The 27,162-nt window shown below is 40.6% G+C and overlaps 1 protein-coding gene across 1 annotated transcript in view; it reads right to left on the bottom strand.

Annotated features, from left to right (window-relative positions):
- LOC104956725 (serine/threonine-protein kinase mTOR-like) overlaps nucleotides 1–26,414 on the bottom strand; it is a gene marked incomplete at its 5' end in the record, with an annotated part of 38,730 nt that extends 12,316 nt beyond the window's left edge. The window contains 14 exons of the mRNA XM_010784257.1: nucleotides 1,735–1,882; nucleotides 2,467–2,602; nucleotides 4,687–4,861; nucleotides 8,025–8,159; nucleotides 8,724–8,906; nucleotides 9,656–9,778; nucleotides 9,867–9,965; nucleotides 10,379–10,475; nucleotides 10,651–10,751; nucleotides 11,960–12,157; nucleotides 12,652–12,769; nucleotides 16,765–16,880; nucleotides 25,148–25,279; nucleotides 26,231–26,414. Coding sequence (XP_010782559.1) covers nucleotides 1,735–1,882; nucleotides 2,467–2,602; nucleotides 4,687–4,861; nucleotides 8,025–8,159; nucleotides 8,724–8,906; nucleotides 9,656–9,778; nucleotides 9,867–9,965; nucleotides 10,379–10,475; nucleotides 10,651–10,751; nucleotides 11,960–12,157; nucleotides 12,652–12,769; nucleotides 16,765–16,880; nucleotides 25,148–25,279; nucleotides 26,231–26,414 — 1,945 coding nt within the window. The remainder of the gene's footprint in view (nucleotides 1–1,734; nucleotides 1,883–2,466; nucleotides 2,603–4,686; nucleotides 4,862–8,024; nucleotides 8,160–8,723; nucleotides 8,907–9,655; nucleotides 9,779–9,866; nucleotides 9,966–10,378; nucleotides 10,476–10,650; nucleotides 10,752–11,959; nucleotides 12,158–12,651; nucleotides 12,770–16,764; nucleotides 16,881–25,147; nucleotides 25,280–26,230) is intronic.
- Nucleotides 26,415–27,162: the final 748 nt, after the last annotated feature.

The following is a 27,162-nucleotide window of genomic DNA, read 5'->3' as shown; positions in this document are numbered from 1 at the left end:
ATTATTTACCAGACAGGGGTGGGGCCTTTCCTTTCCAATTTGTACAACCATCTCGGGGCCGTCCAAATGATTGAACTAACCTCTGCTTAAAAAACTAAAATCCCACACCCATTCATTTGGCTTTTTCTTTCCTGCTGTTCAAAGAGATAAGCTACTCTTAAATCCAGATTCTCACCATGATCGCGCTTGTCGCGCATGCATTCACGTGACGGTTGTGGCATACCACAAAACAGAAGATATGGACACAAGATGGTGCAAATGTATTTTAGTATCCTAGCCACTTAGGTGAACATGATTTAAGTGGGGTGGGACTGCCTCCTCTGGGGGTCGGGGGCATGCTCCCCGGGGGAAGCGACGATTTTTTGTTCAAATATTGAATTTTTATAAAGCATCATCTGGTGCACTTTGAGAGCAAAATTAAGAGATCTATGGATTCATCTTTCAACACCCAGATGAAACAGAACTGTAAGCATATTTTTCTTTTTAGATATTTTACAAATCACTCCCCTTTTAAACTCTATTCTTGTTATTTTTAACAACTTTTTTGTTACTGTCATATAGTATTTTATACCTGTTTTTCATTTAGTCTCATTAATAACTATAATGATCATATCAAGGTGTGCCTGAACCTCACTGAGCTGAGGTTATTTGAGCCTCTCAGGAGAGAGCTCTCTTCCACCTAGTTGTTGAAAAGATCTTTAAATTCGTTAGCATAGCTAGCTAACCAGATGCTAATAACAACAGATCGCCACTGTGCTTACAACTAAAGACACAGCCTCGCAAACACTGCGGCATGTGTACGGCTCCTTATGGGTACTGCAATATTTGAAGAGCTGAAGCGGCGTTCCGGTGCTCTCCGTCTCCGTTACTCAGACTAGACATAACCACGTGAAGACACGTTACGCTCGTGTTGTGTTCAATGAACCTGTCCTTGGCCAGAAAAAACAGGTACTCGCTTGTTCAATTATTTTGCGATCTAGACTTCTTCTTTTTTGAAGTGAGAAGTTGTCCGTCTGTCCGTCCGTCCGTCCGTCCGTCAGTCGGACGGACCCCCCCACCCCAAAACGAAAATTCTTCGGTTCTCCACGAATTACACAAGTCACCCAAATCAGCGTTAAAAAAGCGGGAGGCGCCGAAAAGCGACTAATTTGCATCACTGTAAGAAGGAAGGCTTATTATGGAAAATAACACATTTACAAACCATTCATGGTTAAAACAAGTAATGGCACAAAATGAAAAGAAACATTTTAATGAACATGTGAGATATTTAATATTCAAATCCATCCTTTGATTGTACTGTAATTTTTCTTAACATCTTTATATTGCTAGGATAATGTCATTAAATAAAGGCAGTTGGGCTGCATAATTAATCATAATGTTACTAAATTGCATTATGGACTAGCGCAATACTCAAGTAGCAGGAAGCACAACATTTATTAAAGGCTAAATATGTGTTAAAATACTATTTAGCATGAACCATTTTCAGAGATATCCCTGCCCCATATCGTGTTCTACAGAATTAACTAAACTTATTTTTTGGTCCAGATCCTGTTTAAAAAAACAACATGATGTCTTTATTATATTTATCAATGTTAATAATGATGCAAAATGAACATTCCCTTTATTATCGTGAATGATGTCGCAGTTCAATATCGATCAAAGTAATCTTACATTGTTGTGTTTTTCAAATCCTGCAGTTCTTCTAGAGATGTAATACATGCTAGTGGTACTCACCCTGAGCATGATGCGGTGTTCAATGTTAAGCAGAATCTTTTTCTTCTCTCTGTAGTCTCTGATGAGGGCGTGCAGGGTGTCACAGTGGGGCACCCAGCCGATCAGGCCTGAGTTAGTGGAGAGGGGGATCACTGCGTAGCGCTGGATGCTGAAGAGACCAACACACATACAAGGGCACAATTCTTTTTCAAGTTTTCAATCATTGTTTGTGCAAACGATGTCCACAAGTGTGCAAGTAAATGTGTGCGTGCTCAAGAATTGGGACAATACTTATTGTAAAATATTGATATTGCATACCATTTTTGATACCACATGGAAAAGTTAACACAAGGTGGATGGCATAACAATAAAGTAGTACTTTTAGATAATTTCTGATAATTGTAACAATGCTTTAACATAACTTTATCAATTGGCAGATAGCAGAACGAATGAACATAAACATTACAAATAATTCAACTTCTTTATTTCTAAGCAAACAATATTCTTCTTTAGGTACTGCACTTGTTCAAGAGCCAGTAAGACTGCCTCACATCTACATTTCTTATTCAAATAGACTTTTAAGTACTTTATTAGATAATACTTTATGATTGCCATGCAACAGTGTTGGTCAAAACAGCATGGTAAATCAGTTCCAATGCAGTATAATGTTTTCTTTAATTACATTTGTTTACAACACTAGTATGAAATGTAGTGGAACTTGTGTGTCTCCCCTGTGGACGACTGTGTGTTTACCTGAGGTTCTTGCGCAAGGACGCGGGGTCGTTGGCCAGCAGCGTGTTGACCAGACCAAACAGCTGCATGACCCTCTCGTCCTGCCTCAGGTCCTCGTGGCCCTTCAACAGGAACATGAACTCGTTGCCATTGCTGCCTGCAGAGGGCGCCACAAAACACCACATTGAGGCACTGCTCCTAAAAGGGTTAACGCGTTACATCAAAAACTTTAAATGGTTGGATTTGGCTGTACGGGCTGTTTTCTCCAGGGCGCTCTGCAGCTGCATCTCCATTAACTCCGCCTGAAGCCGTGTCTAGTGAGTTTGAGCCGGCAATAAATGATTTCATATGAACCCCGTCACTCCTACAGCAATAATCCCTAACTTAATGGGCACCCTTGGTTTGGAATGGCTCTCCGAAAACAATGTGATTTTTGCAGCAGAGCACACAGATGGCCTTACAAGTACACACTGAAAGTACCTTGTGAAGTTCACATGAAGTTCTGTTGTCTGAAAGCATTTTTCTTGATCAATGCACATTGGATTGGATTGAATACTAATATAAGTTTGTATATTAATATTAGAATGGCTTGAATACTAATATTAGGGCTGGTTCGAATATTAGTATAAGGTTGGGTTGAATACTAATATTAGGATGGGTTGAATACTAGTAGTAAGTTATTTATTAATATTAGGATGGTTGCATACTAATATCAGAATATGAAACATAAAAATATGTATCTATGTACTGGATGACGATGACCTTAACGCAGTCCTTTTAGGCAGAATGACAGTGAGAAAATGTACTTAACTCCTTAATTACAGGTGATGTCACTCATCTAATGTTCTTCTATCTTAAACTGTCCTCACTATTCTCAACAGGCCGCATTACAATGATTACCAACACTGTAATTATCATGCTCCCTTTAATGGAGTTAAGTGATACTTCCAGTGGAAGGAGTTGGACTGAGTCCCTGCCTGATCCTCAGTCTGCTCCTAATGACAGTCCCAGTGAGCAATGCATTGTGTGTCACCGGAGGGACAGAGCGCTGACAGTAAATCTAAGCGCTCTGTAGTGGCTGACAGCTCTTAATCTGAAGTCTTGCTCCAGAGGTCAGCTGATTTATTGGCTATCATATTTTACAGAGTATGTTGTGTAGCAGTGATGGGATACATCAGAGCAAGGTACCACACAGAGCCGTGGAGAAGTAAAGTGAACCTTTTTTTTATTGATAATCCGAGGATTTGGCTTCCAGACAAGGTGACTTTATAGTGCAGGGCCATTTTAGAAGCACTTCAGTGCCATATTTAATATAGCAGAGAGGGTGAGAACATGTCACATTTATTTATTTCTGTATTCAAAGTAATGCCAATGGATGGTGTTGAGAGGATTCCTGACAAATTGATCTGACTTGCTTGCAACATTTCTCTCAGGATATTTTAGAATTCCTTTGGTATTAAAGGGGAAATATCCTTTTAAAACTCACTATTTTCAGTGGTTATGCATTTACGTTTGCGTACCTTCTAACCAACAAAGTGTGAAATAGGACAACCCACACCATTATTGTGGGCTGTCTGGGGAATAAAACATGGGCTTCAACAAGCCATTACATTTTGGGTTTGCTTCCTCTATCACATGCAGGCTCATAAGAATTTACTACCCCACATCTGAGTATCACTAACATCTCAACGGCTTGAGTTGCAATTGTTTTGCATAAGAGCAGATTGTGCTTTTGCCAAAAGGGATCCTAAGAAATTAGTACATATAGGGTTGAATACAAATACTAGTATAAGGATGGGTCAAATACTTAGGTTGGGTATATTAGGTAATATACTAATATAAGGATGTGTTGAATACTAATATTAAGGATCAAAACAGGTATATATGGCAGTATGAGAAAAATAATGTGTTTTTAAAAACCCTTGGCAACATACAAGTATGACCCTAAAATAGGAGCATAATATATCCCCTTTAAGTTAACACTTAGTTTAATCTTGTTTAGTTTGTTTTTATGCTGTTGTATTACCCACACACAGAACTTTGCCTTGACGGATGAATTAAAAATAAATAGTGGCCCTGGAGCTGTCTGGGTAAAGATTCTATTAATATTGAATTTTCTCCTAATGCGCTGGCCCACGCCTGCTGAAAGCATACGACTCTGACAACAGATAGTCTTTAATATATTTTCCTAATATAATAGGTTCAGAGCCATGAGGCCTGTGCATTTGCTCCCTATCTTACCCATGATGGTGAGTTTGCGTGGGCGCTGCTTGGAGGTGATGACCTGCAGGGATGCGGCGATGGACTGGATGCGGATGATGGGCTGGTTGGGGTCATAAGTGCCTGGCACGGCCAGCTCCAAGTCCCGGCACATCAGCAGCTTTGGAGACACATATTGTAGCTCCAGAGAGGTCAGCTGCGTGGAAATGTGTTAAGGTGGGGATGCAGAAGAAGAAGAAGAGACAATGAGTTTTTACGAGAGTTTGTGTTATCAATCGATTCAAAATGTAATCGCGTTCACAAATATAATCTGTGATTAAGCACGTTTTTAATAATAGTATATAGTTTCTCAATTTCCTGATACTAAGCTAAGGCATTGACAAAGACACCGTCGCAGAGAGTCGCTGTGATTGCCCTCTGTATAATGTGCACTACACAAGGCATATGCTCGTATGGTAGTATTTTCGCTGTCGCTATCATATTCGGAGCACAATCTGTCCTACAGTGGTTAGCTTGTCCCTTGTCTCCTGAGCAATGTCATGAAACGAGAGCATGATTTAGCTAAATGCCTTTCCCGTTTTAAGCACACCTTAAGCAAACGAGTGCAGTTACCATTTGTCATGGATTAGCTGTGCGGTTTCTACTGCTTACTGATGGCCAGTGGTCTTTTTTTTCCTTTGCCAATTTCACTGCCATACAATTCATGGTAAAAGTCAGCGCTGGAATTACGGGAAGAAGTTATTATTTGCCTTATTTTTTTTCATGTTAAGGTTTCGAAATGAATCGTGTGTCGACATCGAGAGCCCTGGTAAAAGTTTAAAAAAAGATTGCACTAGGAAAACATTGCATCCTTTTTAAGTTACAGCAAAAATGTGTGTGTATACACAACCTCTTGTAAATCACTCCGGAACACTTCAAATTCTCCGCCTGTGTGCTTTCAACCATCAGCGATTTAACTGGCATTAAATCCATTTAAATGCTTTTACAGTTCAATTCTGAATGTACGGTTACTTCATCACAGCATCATGCCGCTCTTGATCTGTGTTTTGATGCATCCTGCAGAGAGTCTATTTCTATGGTAATGCCCAGAGGGTGAATAAAGAAAAGCTCCCAGCATGTTGTTACTATGCTGCTGTGTAGTTCATGCTGATTACTGTAAAGGTACAGCAGGGGGGCTCCTCTACAACAAGACCATGCCCACATTGCCAAGATGCCGCCTCCATTTGTGATGCGAGAGAACTAGAAATGTCTTTTTTCAACTACGCACTCATTGCTGCGAGGAACGATATCTATCAGTTGAATTTCACTGTAGCGACTACACCAACTGTAGTGACTTCATTTAAGAAATCAAATGAGGAAGATTCATGATTGAATTTGTAGTTTCTTGCAAAATGTATGGAATTTTACATTGAATGTTATTAACTGTCATTTTTTCTAATACTCTGAGGCAGAAATCTTCTCTTCAGTAGCGCTTACATACTTGCAGTTTTATTGCTAGCTATATTACCAAGGTTTTTAAAGAGGGATTTGTCTGATTTAAATGACATTTTATTTATAATTTTTGGGGGGTTCTTTAGAGTTTTCAGATTTAAAAAGTGATTAAAAATGAAAAAAATATTTTAAGTCTGGCTTTATCCAATGTGAAGACTTTTATTCCAGTAAAGTTGGCAAATAAGTAGATATTTGATTCCAGAAAACTTACAATATAAAACATTTTTAAATATCAAACTGGCAGAATGTTATGGTGATGGGTGGACATCTTTACACTATTCAAGTGTATCCATGTAATTATGAAGAGCTAGGGCTGCTCGATTATGGCAAAAATCATAATCTCAATTATTTGGGTCCATAATTGTAATTGCGATTATTAAATGCGATTATTCATTGACTTTGAAAACATCCATTTATTGGAGAGAAAAAAATGTGAACAGTATGCTTTTAACAGTTGATTACCCTGAACTTTAAGTATAATTCAACTGAAAAAAAAAAAAATTAATAAAAAAAGAAAGTAATAATAATAATAAAAAAATAATCGTTTTATTTCGATTACGTTGTTTTCGTAATCGTTGCAAGCCATAATCGTAATTAAAATACGATTAATTGAGCAGCCCTATGAAGAGCAGCTGTTTGCTACTGCCTACAGGGTGTATGATATAAATAAGGCGATGTTATCCCATGATGCTCTGCCATCGTTCTTCAACGTTGATCATACCTCTGTCTCATCACTTTCTGCCATCTTTCAACACTACCTCTGGCATCTTGTTTAATGATTTACTGGGACATGGAAGAATGAAAGAAGCCCCTTGTTTCCCTTTCATAATCTTCCAGTATAACATCATGTTACATGACTGAGAGAAAGTAAGCACAGTTCACCTGTCATGAGATCAAAGGTAAAAGTATCTCATCACGTCTGATAAGAGATTGGAATGGACATAAGGGAAGGCAGAAATTGTGGGATGTCAGCTTGAATTTTTTGGAATGTAACTAAATACATTTACTCAAGTATCTTATTTAAGTATTATTTTTGAACTTATTGCACTTTACCGGAGTGTTTCCATAATGTCACTTTACTAAATTATATATCATACTATTTACCCCATACATTTATTTAACACTGAATGCACATACTGTAGTTATTTGTTACTTAATTGTATAAATAGAACACATGACATACTTATATGATATGATGCAGTGCTGTACTAAAATGGACTCCACTTGACAAACTACAACCATTGATGAAAACCCCATAAAACATGATTATATAATAATCAGAATGATATAATACTGTGAAAAATGCAATTTTGTTTAACAAGTACCTTTACTTTTGATACTTTAAAAAATTGTGGCTGATAATACTTGTGTACTTTTTATTATTCTGAAATCTGCAGAATGAGTACTTTTTCATATATTTCCTTGTACTCCAAGAACATTCAGATGATATTATTTTTAAACTAATACTTTTTGTTCCTTGAGTATATTTTTTGATGCTAACAACGTTGTACTCCTAAGGACTTTTACTTACGTAATAGAGTATTTTAACAATAATAGCAATAATTATAAAACTTTTCACCCCCCCCCAAAAAAAACGTAAAATATAAAGCACTTGATATTATGTACACATTAGAAGAAGCTCTGAAAAGGTTTGTGGGGTTTGGAGTTTTGAGCTGTGATTTGAATTAAGACAGATTGATGCATTGGAGTTCCAAGTAAAAGACCATAGTATATCCAATTTTACTTAAGTAAAGGAGTACTTCATCCCCTTCTGCATCTATTTATATTATCCATGTGCAGACAGTAATCCTAAATGAATCTTGGATTGTATAAGAAAAATAAGAGTGCAGTGTCACAGTCTCCCTCACCTGTGGCAGCTGCTTGGAGATGCGTCTGAACACGTGGTAGTAGAGGTCCCAGGCCTGGGTCAGATCTTTGACGTTTCCAGAGCGCATGTACTTCCTGCACCAGTCCTGAGCCTCCATCAGGTCCCTGCCGTAAGCCTGCAGCACGGAGGGAGACAAACACTCTCTGTCTCTGTACAATGACTCACGCAATTAAACGAGAAGGCTTTGCCAAACCTAAGCTATAAAAACTGAATGTCAAGGCATTACAATTCACTGTTCCGACTTGATTAATCTAGGATTTCGGTAAATATTTTGTATTTAATAGCGTACATGTGCAAAGGCAGCCTGAATGGAAAACATCTGATGGTGCTTGCGCACAGCCGGGGTCAACGCTATGACTTATGGCTGTGACGTAAATAGTCCTGTGTACAAACTCACACTTCATTAGTGGTGATTAAACATAGTTCTTTTTGTGATTAAATAGAAGATATACATATTTAGTCATTGATTTTTCGTTTTTGTTTACAGTGTGACTTAGAGGAAAGGGAAGCCAATTGTAATGTTCCTTTAGTGCATTAGTGTTGATTTCCCACAACAAATAGTGTCGTGCAACTTTTACTCTTCGGTGGACAGGAGACATTCAGAGGGTTTAGTTTGTGGTGCTGCAAAAACAGACTGAAATCTTTTCTCTATTCAAACCCAATCTGAGTTGGCACGCACCTGATTAAAAGACGTCTCCTTGAGGGTCTGCGGTCCTCGCTCCATCATGGCATGCAGAGGCTCCAGCACGGCAAACATGCCCTTGACGTTGCGCTCGCCGAAATAAAGGCGCGACGCCTCCTCAAGGCCCTCGTGCCACATCTCGTGCCACAGGATGGCCACTCTGATGAGCTCCTCACTCACCTGGAGGAAGAGAAACACGTTTGATCATACAGCCCCTCCCACTCACAGGTATAAGATATCAGGCATCATGGAAAATATTGACATTTTATATTATTTTAGGTCTTCTACAAGAGGAAAATGACATGTCTATATACAGCATGAAGACAAAAAGACAAGGTTGAACTCTCTACAGCCGAACCAAAAGAGCGCAAATAACTGGTTTGCAACAGCAAATCTACGTTTTCATAGATTTCCAGTAATGCTGCTTTTATGGGTCCAAAATACAAGAATTTAAATCTGGGACAAAAGATGAAGGAGACAAGAAGTAGGAGCTTTGGTTCGATAGTTGATAATTATTTTGTGAAAGTAAAAAAAACAACAACGTTTGCTGCCCTGGCTCCCTGCTGATATCAGGACAGCAGAAATCCTATACATTTTCTGTTGTAGACTGAAAACACCCATTTCGACCTAAGCTAATAAAAAAACTAAATTACAAATAGTAAGGAACGAGACCCTTCAAATGAAAATGTTGGTTTGCAAGAAAGATTGCTTTCGGAGCATGTTTAAGCTTTCTATAAAAAGAAAATAATAACATTAGGGTTTACAATAGGTCTTCTGCTCCGACTTTTGTCTGTGCTAGGGCCCTAAAGAACATCACTTTAAATAGTTTGGCTTATTGCAGGATATTTTCATTGCAGGATTCTTGCTTTTCGAGTTTGTATCTTCAGGAAGCTGATTTAATCGAGTAATGCTGAATGAAATCTCTGTACCAAGATGGCCTGCTGCACCAGCGTGTTGCAGTGTTCACACATGTTCTTCAGGATCTTGTTAGCAGCATTGTGTCGGGCGGTGGTTGTGGACTTGGAGGCCACAGTGAGCGGGTAGATCAAAGCCTGGAGGGGAACAGAGAAGTTACCATAGGAACTGCGTTCTTGATACTGTTATGAAACAGCATTAGCGGTATTGTGTGAGAACACTTACTTGTGGATGATAGCGCCCGATATCTGTCAGCAGCTGGTGGATGAGTCGGCCCACCAGAGCTCGGGGAGTGTCGATTCGAGCTATGAGCTGAGGGATCACCTGCACAGGGAGAGAACATTGAATAACGACTCAGTAACCTTTGAAATATATATAATTCACAGCATAAGTGAAGCAAGACTTGACACTATAGAAATCTTTTCTTGTAAGTGAAGGGAGCATAAAGGAGACATTACCCCTTTCTCCTCAGTGGTGGAATGTAACAAGTACATTTACTCAAATATTTTACTTAAAATTTGAGGTACGTTTTACTTTTACTAATTGAGTGTTTCCACATTATGCTAATGTTTTGAGTACATTTAGCTTATACACAATTTTTTTGTATAGCCGACTACTTCTCCCCCCACTGTTTCTACTGGTCAAACCTTCTCACTATTATAATTTATCTAGCACATTTCATCAACTCTATGCTATCTCTCTCTCTCTGTGTGTAATAGTTTTCCTGTGTGTTTTACCTGTAGCCATGTATCGATTTGAATGGTCTTGATTCCCTCCACCAGGCCTTCACTCACTTCAGGCCAATGACCATAGTCAAACCACAGAGTCAGAACCCTGAACAGAAGAAAAAATAAACACTATTCAATCTTCTTCCAAATGATTAAAAGACAATAACTAGTACAATCACATTTAACCACTAGAGGTCCTCAGTGTTCTGGACTGGGAATATGGGAGCAGTTTGTTTGCTTGGACCTCTTTTCCCACAGTGTGTTTGAGTCATTAAACTCACCTGAGTGTGTCCTGCAGGTTATTGCCTCTGGACAGGGAAATTGAGCGGAAGAAACCTTGAACAGCAGGAACTGTGTAGAGGAGCAACGTCTTCGATAGGTCCTGTGGAGGCACAGCACACAACAGGCACTTCTTGAAGCAAGACAAAACACTACATTGGACAACTGATACTCTTGGTTTCAACTTAACGTTGGGAAGGCAAAAGTTTGGAGAGTCACAATGAATTAAGTTAGGAAATTATAGGGCTGCCCTCTCTTATTAAATATTCTTGACTTATAGTTGTTTTGGTCATAGCTTTATTTACTAAATTATTAATTTCTCTAATGGTTTTTCATGGTTTTTAATGTAAACGACTTACTCCCAAACTTATGAGCACATCTCCGGTAAACACAAGATTAAGAGTGATGCTCATGCATGATAACTTGTGAAAACTCACTTTTAGAGATCTGTCGATTAGAGCCTTTAAAGAAAAGTCAACAAAATGGTTCTTGTTTTATTTAACACATTTTCTTTAGCGAAAAAGTCTTTCAAAACTCATGCTGTCTAACTTATAATTCCTACATAGGTTTCACCGGGAGTGCTGTAGTAAGAGAATACCACTACATTTTAAACGTGGATGGGTGTGCAGAGGGCTTAGTCCTCTGTGACTTTCACCTCATTCAGAGTGACAGACGGAGGTTTAAGTTAAACAATTCTAGGGCTGCCCGCTCTTATTACATTTTCTTGACCTATAGTTGTTTTGGCCTAAGTTGACTGAGAATTATTTGTCAATTATGGATTTAAAAAAAATGCCTTTTCCTGTCAAAAGACTAATTTCCAAAGAAATGTATGAGCACATCTCCGGTAAATGCACATTTTAAAGTGGTGCTTTGCAGGATACTTTGTGAAAACCTACTTTTAGAGATCTGTTGATTAAAGCCACAAATGGATGAGTCAATAAAACGATGTTCGTTTTCTTGTCACATTGTTTTGACCTATACTTGTTTTGGTCTTGCTTGAATGAAAATGAGTTTGTCAATTAGTCATTTTTTAATGCTTATTCCTGCTGGATGACTTATTTTCAAGAAACGTACAGGGGACACACACAATTTAATGTGGTGCTTTTGCATGATTCTTTGTGGAGAAATCATCTAATCGACTACGATTTTCACAAGTCAAGCGACCCTACAAAATGTATAACTTTTAACCAGGGACAGCAGAGGGGTTAGGGTTTGACTAAAATGTACTTTGCAGGTAGTGTGTGTGTGTGTGTGTGTGTGTGTGTGTGTGTGTGTGTGTGTGAATAGGGATTAATGTTCTGTCACTCTCACCTCGCTGGCTTTTTTCTGTCCGGGCGAGGGCACAGGACTGTGTTCGGTGCTGTCCGCCTCACTGTCACTGTTGCTGGCCTCGCTGTTTGCGCTGCCGCCGCTCGCGTGTCGCTTCTTCTTCTTGTCGTCCCGTCCTGCGTTCTGGTGTTTGTAGTGCAGCACTGCCTCAAAGTTCATCACCGCCCAGGCATGCCAGGCCTACGGGGAAAATGGTACAAACTAGTTGAAGATGTATTTCTAAGAAGTGGTTACTGGAAACAACTCGCATGTTTGTTCATGATGTCATTTTCCAGTTTACTAAGGGACAGTTTTGTCCTGGGGGGCTGCAATTATACTGATCCAAACATAAGAGTTGGAAATAATGGATATGGAGAGGGATGTGTGTGTTGAGCGACATTTGTGTAGCCCGCAGCACATGCATGGACAAGAAAAATAGGCAGCCATGTCAGCTTTTCCATCAGCTCGTATCTTGAACGCATCAGAAGAGGCACAATCTGACGATCAAAATAAATGAACCATGTGCAGACAGAAGCTAAACACACAATGTTATGACATGTTCAGGGCGATAAAATGGCTTCTTAATTTCTCCTGGTGACACAGTGTCAGGGCGACCTCCTGCCGACACAGCTGGAATTTTACTGCGGCCACAGAGTCAAAATTGAAAGGTTAGAGTTAAAAGGGAGATAACTGACCTTGTACCAGCTGCGGTCATGCTCAGTGGAATGGCTGTAATACTGCAGCACTTTGGGGATGGTGCTCTCGTTGATGCCCTGCAGACTGAGCTGCCACTCCCCGAGCTTCAAGAAACATCTAGATAAAGAAAAGGGAGAAATTGAAAATAAATAATATTACATTTCTACTTTATTTAAGAAAAACACGAGTATAACAGAATATATTCCGTAGTGTGCACCAACATCGAACAAATGTCATGCTTGGGTACCCAACTGCCTTATGGTAGCAAACCAATGACAATGACAAACCCTTGAACTTCTATAATAAACAATATTAGATATTTTCTGTCATTCAGCAGAAAAATGTAAATCCCCGCCTACGGCTGTATGTCTCCGTCAACCAGTCAAGTTGCACTTTACATCCGTGTCTGTCCAAAAATTTATAACTTTATTTATATTATCCTATTAGACAATTGCATGAAATTGTCTTAGTAAGCATACCAATTCTGGAGTTATAGCCCCAATGTGTTTTTTGAGGGGGCCTTGACCTTTGACCACCAAAATCAAATTATCAGTACATCCATGAGTCCAAATGGACGTTGCCACATTTGAAAAAACAAACAAACACACAAACCTCAAGGCGTTTAAGAATGGGACAGATGGAAAGACAGACCTACATAGGGACGGACACACAAAAAGAAAAACAGCCGTCTCCAGCGCCAAGTAATAAAAGACCATTTAAACTATTTTTAGACAGTAAAAGTTACTGAGGTCGGAGGGCAATGTTGTTAATCGAAGCACTGCAGTAACAAATAATTCAATTGGCTGCATGACATCATTAGGGATGGCGAAAGAAAAAGGCACAAATCACAGATAAACATCACCATGAGTGCTCAGTGCTCATGTTGTCATTGCTAATAGAGTTGGCAGTGATATCGAATACATCCCAAGGGCAGCACATTAAAAAGAAGTGAGATATTGATGTGATACTTGGATACCATGCAGTCAGAAATATTGCTCCTTGGAAGCAGTAGTGCATTTATCCGCTGAAAGTTTCTGGGATCACATCCGGAGATTTTCAATTATCCAATCCACTTTTCCATTTAACCCGACAGTGAGCCCTGTGGCATCCCTGAGGAGGACTTAGCCCAATCCATCAGCCTCACAAACACAAATCCTTACAGTCAAGCAAGTATTGTTTGGCGGTGCCAAGACATATAATTCACATACAACTACACTCAACCGAGAAACTGGCAAGCGCTGCATTGTCGACCTATCCGCCGGCTGTCTCTTTCGGGATTACGTCTTCTGAGTGCTTTTCCATGCGAGCGTACAGTTTGGGTTCAACTGTGCCAAAGTGTTTCCGTAAACTTTTAACAGGTTGATATGTTGGGAAAGAAGCAAGGGGAGGATGGGGTTATTGGGGACGTTGGATATTTATTTTGGAAAGGAGACGCCAGGGTTATAGATTTTAAATAGCAGTGAAAGCAAAGAGGAGGCGTCTGTGTGATTGTGCGGATGCCAGTGTCTGACTGAGCAGTCCAGGTGTGCTCCATACCACGCAGCTGACCTGTATTCACAAAAGTGTGTCAGCACGTCTGGAGAGGACCCGTCCTGACTGACTTTATACAGGTGTTCTCCCCAACATGCATTCCTCAGTCTGGAATATGCAAAAAGTGCAACAAAAATAAAAGCCCATTCAGCCTGTTGTCCCGCTTTTGAGTTGTCATGTATGATTTATGAGATGGGAGGTTTGCACATGATGGCTGTGTGTTTGTGAACATGTCCAGATGAGACTAGTGTGTGATTTACTGTACATAGGATTATACCTGTCTGCTCACGAGGAGCAACTCTGGCTTGTTTTGAGACTTTTGACCAAAATGGTACACAACGCAGTGCAGACAAACAAAAACATATTGTACCCTTTACTGTACTGGCAATCGGCTAACCTTTAATCCCTAAATGAGACAGTGCTTAATATCTTCCTCTAATATTTTCCCAAGCTCACAACTTCTTTCAAGTCATTCCCAATGAATTTTGGAAATACAACATTTTCCATTGTTTCATCCCCTAAACCAACATCTGAAAACATGTGATTGCTATTGGAATGTCCCATTCTTTGAAAACATATTGTTGTGTTGACAATAGCTTGAAACAGAACCCAAACTGTATCTTCCTCTAAGTTACTAAGTTTACATACTAATATTCAAAAATGTGTTCCTCTATGACAATATTTTCAATTTGATACGATCTTGCCAAGCACACCTTTTGGATATTGCGATAATGTCTAAACTCCAAGTTCTCCAATAAAGATATGAGGGATACTGTATGTCCATATTATTCTGGGTTGTGAAGCATTCTTTGGACATATAAACAACGCATCCGTAATATTGTTCTTAATTAGGTTTTTACCAGAGTTAACGGCCAATACAGTTTTGCAAAATTTGCAGAACGTTGACAAAGGCTAAACACTTGAGCAAGGTGACTGCTGTTGGAGGAAGAAGGAATTTTAGGTTTTTATTAGGCATGTGAAGCCAAAGGACATATGTTGAGTTAACATATGTCATATGTCATGGGAGCGTTTAAAGTTAAGAGATATTTATTTGTATTAGGCATGTAAACATTTTTAGAACAAGGGCATTTAAATATTGTGTAATTACATGATGTGCCTTTACAGTAAATCTTGTCGGTGAGGCAATGTGATGATAGTGGAAAGGTGCCAAGGCTGGGCCAGGGCTGAAGAGCACACCCAATGGGAGAGGGGTAAACCACCAGCACTGTGGACGACATACACCTGGTCTCTGATACTTGTAGGCACTGCGCCGCCACTGGTTTGTGACACATGGTTTTGTGGAACAAACTGCCAAAAGGCATGACTTTATTGAGAAGTTTGAGGTGAACAATTCAGAGGTTCTGGCTAGCTTTGAAAAAGACCACAGGATGCCAATAGACTGGTAGAAAGGTGCTATGCCAGATTGGGTAACACTAATTGCAAAGAAGTGGAACATACTGTGTACTGTGTGAGAAGGCAAACAATACATGAGGTTACTTTTTCCTTCCTTCAGCATGTTGCTTTGTGTGTTCTCCATTGAGCTGGACTGGGTGGTTTTTCTAAGATATTATAATACCGAACCACATCTTAATACATAATGAGTATTTGGCATTACTTTGGGTGATTTTAACTTTCCCTCAGGTTTTATGGTTTCTATCCCAGTATTCTTTAAACCCTTGTTGTTTGTTTTTTTCCTACACATATGGAAGTTGACAATGAAGTTCCCTATGACTAAACCTACTGTAAGGGGAAACATTTGTTTTGCTCCCCTTCTCCTTTAATATCAACTTAAATTCCTTGCTGTATTATATTGTTTTCATAATTATTTCACTATTTACATTAACATGGGACTTCTATGCTGACCACTATCTTTTTCTTCATACACTTACTTCACTCAGAATTATGCTTATATGACTGATATACAATGCATTTTACTTTATGGTTACATATATTTCACTGTTTAATATTAAAAGCATTTGACCTCATGGTCAAATCAGATTGTACTGACTGGTCTCGATAAGGTATCAAGAAATTGTTATGTTGAAATATATCAGTCTACTAAATACATTACTTGAATAATTTAGAATGAGCCTTTGATGGAAGTTTGAAATCTATAAAGGCATGAGATCACAGCTAATTACACCAGATAATAATGTGTGTTACACTTTAATAAAATGAACTGATATTTTAAAAAGTAATTTTAATGAAATGGCAGTGAAAAAGGTCTGGAATTGTATCTGCATTTTCTGGCTAAACCTATACTCACATTTGAAAAAAACCAGAGTTGATATCCATCGTTGGCCTTTTTCACAGCCAGACAGTTTGATTTGTAATAGTAAGAAAAGCACAGGTGTTACTAATAACACTAACAATTCTATTTAGGTGCCCCAGTGAACCTCCATCCACAACAACATCCTTAACCCTTAAACTGAAGCAGCAAAATGGAATTCAGCCATTAATAATTTAACTATTTACACCTGTGCTTGTGAAAAACTGTGATAATATGTGAAACAGTTGGTCCTGTGAGAAGGCTCATTAGGCGGTGAGCTGCTGCTGTTACTGTTACTGTGATACTTTCATACCTGGCCATGAGTTTGTGGAGCTCCTGCTTGTGCTGTTGGTCCTCGGCTGCGATGGCGTGCTGGGCTTGCTGCTGCATCCCTTGCACAAAGTGCTGCATGTGCTGGAAGGCATCAATCTTGAGAGAAAAACAAAACAAATACCAACAGCATGTAAAGACTGTCATTGAGAGAAATATGTCTGTCTGTTGGGTTATGGTTGTTTTTTAAATCAATTTGGTTATTGAGTTGTGCAGAAATGACTCTTAAAACTCAGGAAATAAATTTGCGTTTTAGTCCCTCTGGTTAGTTTGTCTAAAAGTCAATGTTTTTTTGACAGCTGTCAAACTGAATATCTGAGTAAGTAAAATGTGCTTTACTAAAACACAGGTGCACACGAAAGTATTTTTGAGTGATTGATTGATTAAAACAAGCTAAAGAGATTTGTATGTTTTGTTCTATGAAATTAAATGTATCAGAGTCTGGCCGGCCAGTATTGGCATATCCAGCCATGCAGTGGGGTGGTTTGTGAACTACCTCTCTGAAAGGTCCCAATGTGTTCAGTTTGATGGGCTCTCTTCTGAGTGGTTAAACATTACAAATGGTGTTCCCAAAGGTTCTGTTTTAGGTCCGCTATTATTCTCCATCTATATCAACAGTTTAGGTCAAAATGTGGATAGAGCAACTTTACATTTTTATGCGGACGATACCGTGATGTACTGTGCAGGTCCCTCCATTAAGGAGGCTGTTGTTAAATGACAGGCTGTTTTTAATATTATTCAGACTCAGCTCTCTAAACTAAAGCTTATTTTAAATGTTAATAAAACTAAGGTAATGCTATTTTCAAAAGTCAAAAAGACACAGGAGACAGCTTTGGATATTGTTACTACGCAAGGACAAGTACTAGAAGTGGTTGCCTGTTATGAATACCTTGGTATCTGGCTTGATGATTGCCTCTCTTTTAAACTTCGAGTCAATAACCTGCTTACGGAGCGTCCACACAGCAGCGTGCGTTGACGCTTGGCGGTGGGCGTGTCTGAAGCTTGGGGAGTCACGCGAGCAACGCGACCAACAACCAATCACATGAATCTCCCACCCCCGACATACAAAGCAAAATGCTAGCATTCCATGCTTGCTAGCATTCCATGCTANATTGCCTCTCTATTAAACTTCAGTTCAATAATCTGCTTAGAAAGTTGAGGGTTTCTTTTTCAGAAACAAGTCCTGTTTCTCAACATTTGAAGCCAGAAAAGGCTCTGTGACCTTTTTACCTGTGCTGGATTATGGTGATCTGATTTATATGAATGCACTGCCAATTACCTGATCAAGTTAGATGCCGCCTATCACAGTGCACTGAGATTTGTTACTAATTGTAAAGTACTTACTCCTCACTTTACCCTGTATGCCAGGGCAGGTTTGCCTTCTCTTACTGTACGGAGGCTCAGTCATTGGTACACGTTCATCTATAAAGCCATGTTGGGTAAACTAACATCTTATATCTGCTCTCTGATCACACGGAGAGTTGCAGGTAGCTATTGCCTGAGATCTCATGATGTGGTTTTGTTAAATGTGCCAAGTGCAAGGAATTACTTAGGTACGAAAGTTTTTATGTGCGCAGCTCCTCTTGCTTGGAACAGTCTGCAAAAAGAATAGAAACTGAGCCATTTGGTTCCACTGCATGTATTTAAAGCTCGGGTAGATGCTATGCAATCTGATACTGTTGGTACCTGTAAATGTAGATAGGTATGTACATGGTAACCCTGTATGTTATATGATATCCTTTTTGTTTTTATGTCTTCATGTGTAACCTACTTGCTGCAGGTCTCCCTTGAAAAAGAGATCGATTATCTCAATGGGATTCACCTGGTTAAATAAAGGTTTTAAATTAAATGAAAAGGAAAGGAAGGAAGTACACGGTGGCTGAGTGATGAGGTGATCCTGACCCCTGCGTTATAATTGAGTTCCAGTTTTAAACAGATCAAACTCCCCTCTCTCTCAGTTATCATTTTTCAGAGCCACCTCTTTCATCCCCTTTACCCTTCCTCCCCTCTCCACTCTCCTGACCTCTCCTGTTCCTCTTCTCCTCTTATCAGTGTCACATCTTTCTGCTCTCCCACCTGTGTGGTTCAGTCATGCGGTCATTCCTATCCTCAGCCTTCCTTCACACATTATTTCCCTTTTTCTGAACTTACTTGGGTATCCAAATGTATGCAGACATCATTCAAGGATGTAAGGTGACATATTGCATTTGGAATTTCTCTCAATCGCTTTTGATTATATTGATATGTTGATATATGTCCCTGTGATTGTGCAGGTGTGTGATAAGAAAATGCATTTTCTCTCATCCCTGTTATAATTTCCTCAAAGTGAAACTGTATTTTTAAAGTGACCAGAAGGCCAACCGGTTAAGCACTGATAGATGAACCTGAGGCCAATCCACAAGTTGATAAACCAAAACAGGAGAAAATGTTCACTTTGCTACACTCTCGAAAATGTGACACGTTTTGCTTGAAGATTTGACTTACACAGCGTGTCACACAGAGAGGAAACAACCAAGTTCTTCTTCCCCATGGATGTGTTTCTTTGATTGTACATAAAATAGCTTTGACAGCTTTATTTTATGGGCATCGGTCTCATTTTCCTTCTGTCACATTTTTCAATCTTTTTTCTGCAATAGTAATCTATTGTTTAGCATCCCTGTGTGAAACACAAAACCTAGTGACAAGAAATAGAAACTACAGCATGAGTGATACAAAGCTGTGATGTGGAAATGTCAAGCGAGTTTGAACTTGATGATGCAAGGTTATTTTATTTATTTCACCAGGTTACGGTTCAGAGATTCAGAAAAGGGAAGAAAGAAGACGATTATGTGATTATTCTGACAGGAGAAGAAACAAATATCTCTGTAGGTTAAATTATGATTTGATATTGATAACCTAGCATGTACAGAAGCGTGGTGTCACGGTTTGTGAAACAAGCAGGACCCAAATGCAGATATAAACTGAAAATTCCTTTATTTCAAGGCTATGATATGCATAGCCTATATATATCTAGGCTATGATATGCCTAGTGTGTATATATATATATACACACAATGACAAAACCGAACACTCACCACAGAACTAGTCATGGAACAAGACGAACTGACCAACAGACAGAAAACCCAGAACGTAAATACACACAAGACTAATCACACAACAAGGCACAGGTGAGGAGGGAGGAGAAAACACAGGGGCCCAGGTGAACATAATCAGACACACCAGGGAAACTAATGACATGAGGAAAAACACAGGGAAAAGGACCAGACAATAACCCAGAGGAAAACATGACATGGGAAAACAGCAAAAACACCCAAACCTACAAAACTATAAACGTGACATAACATGAGAATCGTGACATAACCCCCCCCTCAAGGGACGGATTCCAGACGTCCCAAAAAAACTAAAGTCCAGCAGGGTGGGTGGATGGGGTCTGGAGGACGGGTCTCGGGCGGACGGCCCGGGGGCAAGGCAGAGTTCAAAAAGGGGAATTCGGGCGGACGGCCAGGGGGCAAGACAGAGTCCGAGGAGGGGTGAAGACCAGACAGCTCCGGAGGCCGGTCAGGAGCCGGTGTCGGCAAGATCCCCCATGGAAGAGGACACAGGACCGGCAGGACCCCCGGCAGGAGAGCAGTCGGCGGAATCCCCAACGCGACAGGACATGGAGTTGGCAGGACCCCCAGCGGAAGAGTAGTCGGCGGGACCTCCAACGTGGCAAGACATGGAGTTGGCAGGACCCCCGGCAGAAGGGCAGTCTGCGGGACCTCCAACGGCTCCAGACATGGAGTTGGCAGGACCCCCGGCAGAAGGGCAGTCTGCGGGACCTCCAACGTGCCAAGACATGGAGTTGGCAGGACCCCCGGCAGAAGAGTAGTCTGCGGGACCTCCAACGGCACAGGACATGGGGTTGGCAGGACCCCAGGACCTCACAAACGGCTCTGGACCTAGGAGGTTGAGACCAGGATCCGGAGGCACGTCAGGAGCAGTCTCGCGGGATCCCCAATGGCACAGGACATAGGGCTTGGCAGGCACCCCCGGCAGAGAGCAGTCTGCGGGACCTCCAACGGCTCAGGACATGGGGTTGGCAGGACCCCGGCAGAAGAGTAGTCTGCGGTCCCCCAACGCGACAGGACATGGGAGTGCAGGAACCCCGGCAGAAGAGTAGTCTGCGGGACCTCCAACTGCACAGGACATGGGGTTGGCAGACCCCCGGCAGAAGAGTACAGTCTGCGGGACCTCCAACGGCTCAGGACATGGGTTTGGCAGGACCCCCGGCAGAAGAGTAGTCTGCGGGACCTCCAACGGCTACAAGACATGGAGTTGGCAGGAACCCCGGGCAGAAGGCAGTCTGCGGGACCTCCAACGCTCAGGACATGGGTGAGACCCCCGGCAGAAGCGGGTAGTCTGCGGACATCCAAGCGACACTTGAGTGGTTGTTCGGCCAACAGAACCGCGGGAGCGGCGCGCGGACGGACAGGCAACAGGAGACGAGGTGCTGGAGTCGGGCCGGTATGCCACTCCTGGCGTCGGATGGACGACAGCCATCAGGACACGGGGAGCTGGCGTCGGAGACGGACAGCCATCAGGACACGGGAGCTGGCGTCGGACGGACAGCCAAACCGGAGACGAGGTGCTGGAGTCGGCCGGTATGCTGACAGGATATTGGGGAGCTGGCGTCGGACGGACAGCCAACAGGAGACGAGGACTGGCGTCGGACCTATGTTACTAGCCGACAGGACCCGAGAGGGGCTGTCGGTTCCGGATTCGGAGCAGCAGGTGGACGTGAGGAGCTGGTTCGTCGGACATGGTGTACAGGCAATCCGGCGACTGAAGCCGGGAGTCATGGCCTGTAATGCTGACAGGATCTGAGCTGGCGTCAAACGGATAGCCGTAAGGACGGTCTGGAGCGGAACATGCTGTAAGTCGCGGTTCTGAGGGCCGGAAACAGGACATGTAAGGTCCGGTATCTGGAGCCGAGAAACTATGGCTGTAAGTTCCCGGTTCTGGGCCAGGAACCCATGGCTCCTTGGGCGTTGAGTGCTAGCTTGACCTTGCGGACTCCAAATCCTACTATAGCAGCCGCACTGAAGATACTCCTGGTGGGACCTCCAATAAAGCCAGACGCAACGTTCCAGAAGGTATGCATCCTGGACAGGAGGCAGGGAACATGGGCGGAAGCCACGGGGACTTCAGACAGGNGGACACGTCTGGCACTGCAGGATTTGAGTCCCTGGTGACGTAGTGTGTTACTGATGGTAGCCTTTGTTACTTTGGTCCCAGCTCTCTGCAGGTCATTGACTAGGTCCCCCCGTGTGGTTCTGGGATTTTTGCTCACAGTTCTTGTGATCATTTTGACCCCACGGGGTGAGATCTTGCGTGGAGCCCCAGATCGAGGGAGATTATCAGTGGTCTTGTATGTCTTCCATTTTCTAATAATTGCTCCCACAGTTGATTTCTTCACACCAAGCTGCTTACCTATTGCAGATTCAGTCTTCCCAGCCTGGTGCAGGTCTACCATTTTCTGTCTGGTGTCCTTTGACAGCTATTTGGTCTTGGCCATAGTGGAGTTTGGAGTGTGACTGTTTGAGGTTGTGGAGTTCAAACAGGTGCCATTAATACAGTTAACAAGTGGAGGACAGAGGAGGCTCTTTAAGAAGAAGTTACAGGTCTGTGAGAGCGAGAAATCTTGTTTGTTTGTAGGTGACCAAATACTTATTTTCCACCATAATTTGCAAATAAATTCTTTAAAAATCAGACAATGTGATTTTCTGGATTTTTTTCTTCTCATTTTGTCTCTCATACGGTAGTTGAAGTAGACCTAGGATAAACATTACAGGCCTCTCATCTTTTTAAGTGGGAGAACTTGCACAATTGGTTGCTGACTAAATACTTTTTTGCCCCACTGTATATGAGAGTAACACATGCGTCACTTCCGGGCAAAAATGACGGATCCGCCCACTTTTTGGGGAAAACAAAGCTGTCAATTGAATGGTGGTCAATTCAAATTCTGAAGTTTTTGCCAATCCGATAAGAAATGTAGGAAAACCGTGGATCTTCAAAGAGCCCGATTACAATGGCCAGACAGGCAAACATTTACATAAAATCATTGGAAATCGACGAGCGGGCTCGATATATGGTTAAATATAGCAGTTGGCGATCGATGTCCATAGATGAGAGTGACATCTACATCACTTTACGACCCCGCCCACTTTTGGGGGAAACAACGCTGTCATTTGAATGGTGATCGAGTCTGAAGCCACAGAGCTCTTCTGTTACTGTCCTTTCTTCTTAGAGGAAGTACAGAAACACGTAACTCTGGATTTGTTTTAATGTTTGAGGTGCAATAAACGACACAGCAGCTTTTTGGCATGATAAAACAATTATTTTCCGCCTCGCTCATGAGAGCAACAGCTGGCGAAATTACGGCCTCGCCTACTGATTTTTAATTTAACGATATATCGAGACCGATCGTCGATTCCAAATTATTTAATGTCATTGTTTGCCTGACTGGCCATCGTAATCGAGCTCTTTGAAGATCCAAAAATCCACGGTTTTCTTTAATTTCTGATCGGATTGGCAAAAACTTCAGAATTTGTATTGACCGCCATTCAAATGACAGCGTTGTTTTCCCCCAAAAGTGGGCAGGGCCGTAATTTTCGCCCACAAGTGACGTAGGTGTTACTCTCAATAAATAAATAAATATGGTTTATATTATATTGTGTTAATATAATATATATATATATATATATATTATATTTATTTATCAATCGACAGCATTTTATTTTAAATACTCTTTTTCTCAATAAAACATAAATCTACATGGCTTGATACTGTCATTCTTTGTAAAGCCGTCCTATCAACTGTTTGATGATAAACAAATATAACATTTTGTCTGGGACATTGAAGTCTTCCGAGAAACGTTGATTGGCACAATTTTTTTAGCGGGAACAATGTTTTATGCATGTGTATTTTCAGATTTGTCCGGTCAGCAGTACAGCTGGCTCTAGCAGGAGCAAAGCTTAAGCTCACACTTACCTAAACCCCCTAATGAGAGCTGCAAGAATAACTATATAACACCTGGCCATAAATGTGGGTGTGTTAATGTGTGTTTGGGGGGGTGTATACTGTATGTCAAAGGGTGTGTGATAGACAAATGGCACAGGGGAGAGCAGTCCAATCTTACAGTATGAGGTTAGGTCACCACTGCTGGCAGGTCGAAAGCACAAATCGTTCTGGACGAACATTTTATAAGTATTAGTATTAAGTGAGGCTTACTTCATCCACTGTTGCCATGGATATAACAAGATTAATAACCACAACATTAACCTAGATGTGATAGTTGAGTTGGTTTTACTGATTTTAATTGTATTAAGGGACTTTCAAAGCTCTCAGAAGTTACACAACACTGAAACATATTTAAAATAATGAATGTGAATTCAGCCAAAGTGCAACATTAGTGAGCAGCTGCAATTTCTGAAAAACTGTAAGTCGGTCAGATCAGAAGAACACTTGCACATCTTACCAATCACTTTCCTGATTTGTACATTTACAATGCAAAAGGGGTGAAGGAGCCCAAAACAATTGTGAGGGTGAAAAGAGGTGCTGCAGCACAGGGAGAAAAATGAAGACCCTTTTCAACATTAAAGAATGTAAAAATTTCACAGTATAGGCAATAAATACTGATATGAAACTGAAAATGAGCATAATAGTGCCTCTTTAATATTATAATAATTTACCATTTAAGATAACTGTGCTCATTACATTGTCAAGTGAAGCTTGGTTTCATTTTATGCTTTATGTTTACTATGAATTACCTATAACTAATATATATATATATATATATATGTATATATTAAATGTTTTGATGGTTCTATATTCATGTTCTTTTATCATTTATGATTATTATAGTAATTGTTATGTAAAGATACACAAACTAGACCTTGTCTCTTGCTGAAAATATTATAATATAATGGTGACCTGTTGGTTCATTAACGCCTTTTTTTAAGCTCAACACCTCTTGTTGACCCCGGTGGGACTGATTTATATTCTGGAATGGGCAATGAGGAGGCTGGTTGCAATTTCAATGCTCCGTTTTACAGATGTAGTTTGTTGGTGTTAATGTTTCTCAGGCTGTTTCCGTCACTATGCTAAATAAATTACATGTTTAGGTCACTAATGTTCCAGGTATTTAAACCCCTCCTTATCTGGCATATGTAAAACTGTGATTGTTGCCTTATGTTGCAGAACAAATCTCTATATAAAGGTAATCAGAACACTAAAAGATAACAGTGGAAGACTTACAACAAAAAAGTTTAAAAAAAGTTAATTATAAAGCATCGACTCAACCTAAAACATTTGTATGCTTTTACCTTGCGGGCGCTCTTCCACATGTACTTCATATAAGCGTAGGTGACGTGGGGGTGGGCAGTGGGCAGGGGGTGATCGAGTTGTTTGGAGGGGTCGACACCCAGGAGGAGCACCAGGGTCTTATGTGCCAGGGCCTGGAGGGATAAAGAAGTAAAATATCAAATGATTTCACAGAAGGTTCACAGCTTATACGAATCAGATTGATTTAAGGGACCCCAAGACAACACAATCTTGATTCAAATATTACCTTTATGTGGTTTCATTAAGATTATACTACAAGACACTCTAAGGGCTTTTATTTGCAATCAACATTATTAATCCAAAAAGGAATTTAATCAGCAAAGCTTAGTAACACTTAGATATCATTGCAATGCATCTCAGCTAACCAACATCTATAGAAATTGTAAATGTTGATATATTTTATTATTACTGTAAAGTCTCATCGACATCACATTGAATTGAAATATGCAATCTGTGTCTACCTTTTATTTTAGGTATAACTTTTGAAATCTTATAGAGGAGGTTTCTTCACAAGCCATTTGTTGTGTTTGTATATGTGTGTAAACATGAAGATTTGTTTGTTTTTAATAAACTACAAAACTAAAATCTCAGTGCTTCAATAAGTGCTAAAGATTTTTCTCTCTTTTTTAAAGACAAGAATTATTAATGGGGTCATTTTTTCCAAAACCTTGCAATTACATTTCCTGCTAGGATTGACGTTGGCAAATCACATCCTGTTTTTGCCATGTGTGCGTCAAGAATGAGTAGAAAGAAAAATGTGCTTTTTGTCTGCCCTACCCTGGAATCAATTGGAACAACACTGAGGTATGGGGTAAGGATGGAAAATTGCCCCACCTTAATTGTGCAGATATGCTGGCTCAGGTTTCTAAACAGTGTGATTGAGGGTGCTGTGTTACATTCATCAGCGCCAACATAAAACAGATTGAAATGAAGTTTGAATTTCATGGCCGGAGTTCATGGTTGCACCTCATTTCCCTTTCCCGTATGACACTGATTTATTCATCCTCAGGGGGTCAGATGAGAAAATACAGAAGGGCTTTGGACACATTTCTCAAAGTACTGACCAGGCGTCCGCTCCTGCCACAGAGGCTGGCGTACTTCAACCAAGTCCTCATGTCCTCGTGGGGGCTGATGACCAGCGATCTGACCATGAGGATCCTTTGCCAGTCCTCTACGATACGCTGACAACCCTGAAGCAAAAGACACAACAAAAAGATTATATGGGAAGGACGGTTAAACCCAATACCCCTTTGTTACTCCCTTCAGAGAGAGAAACAAACTTGTTAAACTTGAGAGAATTAACACACGTGAGAGAGGGGTAAAGATCAAACCCAGTGGGGCAACTATTATTTAAAGTGGTCCCTGTCCTAACGATGTGAGTACAAGTTCGCATGCCAGAAAAAAAAAAAACAATAGTCTGAATTGATACATTCATATACGTAACATTAACTGTCTTGAATACTCTATTAACCACAACCTCGACTCCATCATTGTGATATAAAACAGCGCTTCAGCTCTGATGGGGAAAAAAGCATGTGCTATGTAATCCTCTCTATGATTTGAGTTCGAGACAGATCTACAGGGGGTAGACGATGTAATACAAACTTTTCATGGAAAACTTGATTATAACTGCAAACACTGCTTCAAGGAAGGTATTACGCTGCATGGCAACTAGCTGAAACAAACAATTTATTTAAATCAGTACTGTGCGGAGCTTTGTTAACCAACACAATTACATCTACAAGTTGGCAATGAGGGGTTGTGCAATATGATGCCATTGTCAGTAGGTGTATTTGTGTGTATGTAAACATGTAAATAAGTCATCTGTTGATATGATCAAGTCTTTTAATATTTACTATGTAGTATGTATGATTTTTTTATTATCTCTGGAACTGCAGGATTGCCCAAATAAAACTATTCTTCTAGGGATAATAAAGTATTTCAAAGATAACACAAATCTTTGTGGACCAGTCTGTTCGATTGTATTTGTTCTTCT

The sequence above is a fragment of the Notothenia coriiceps genome, unplaced genomic scaffold (genome assembly GCF_000735185.1).
Source record: "Notothenia coriiceps isolate Sejong01 unplaced genomic scaffold, NC01 NC01_scaffold00026248, whole genome shotgun sequence".
Taxonomy (NCBI): Eukaryota; Metazoa; Chordata; class Actinopteri; order Perciformes; family Nototheniidae; genus Notothenia; species Notothenia coriiceps.
This window is presented reverse-complemented; position numbering and strand designations above follow the sequence as displayed.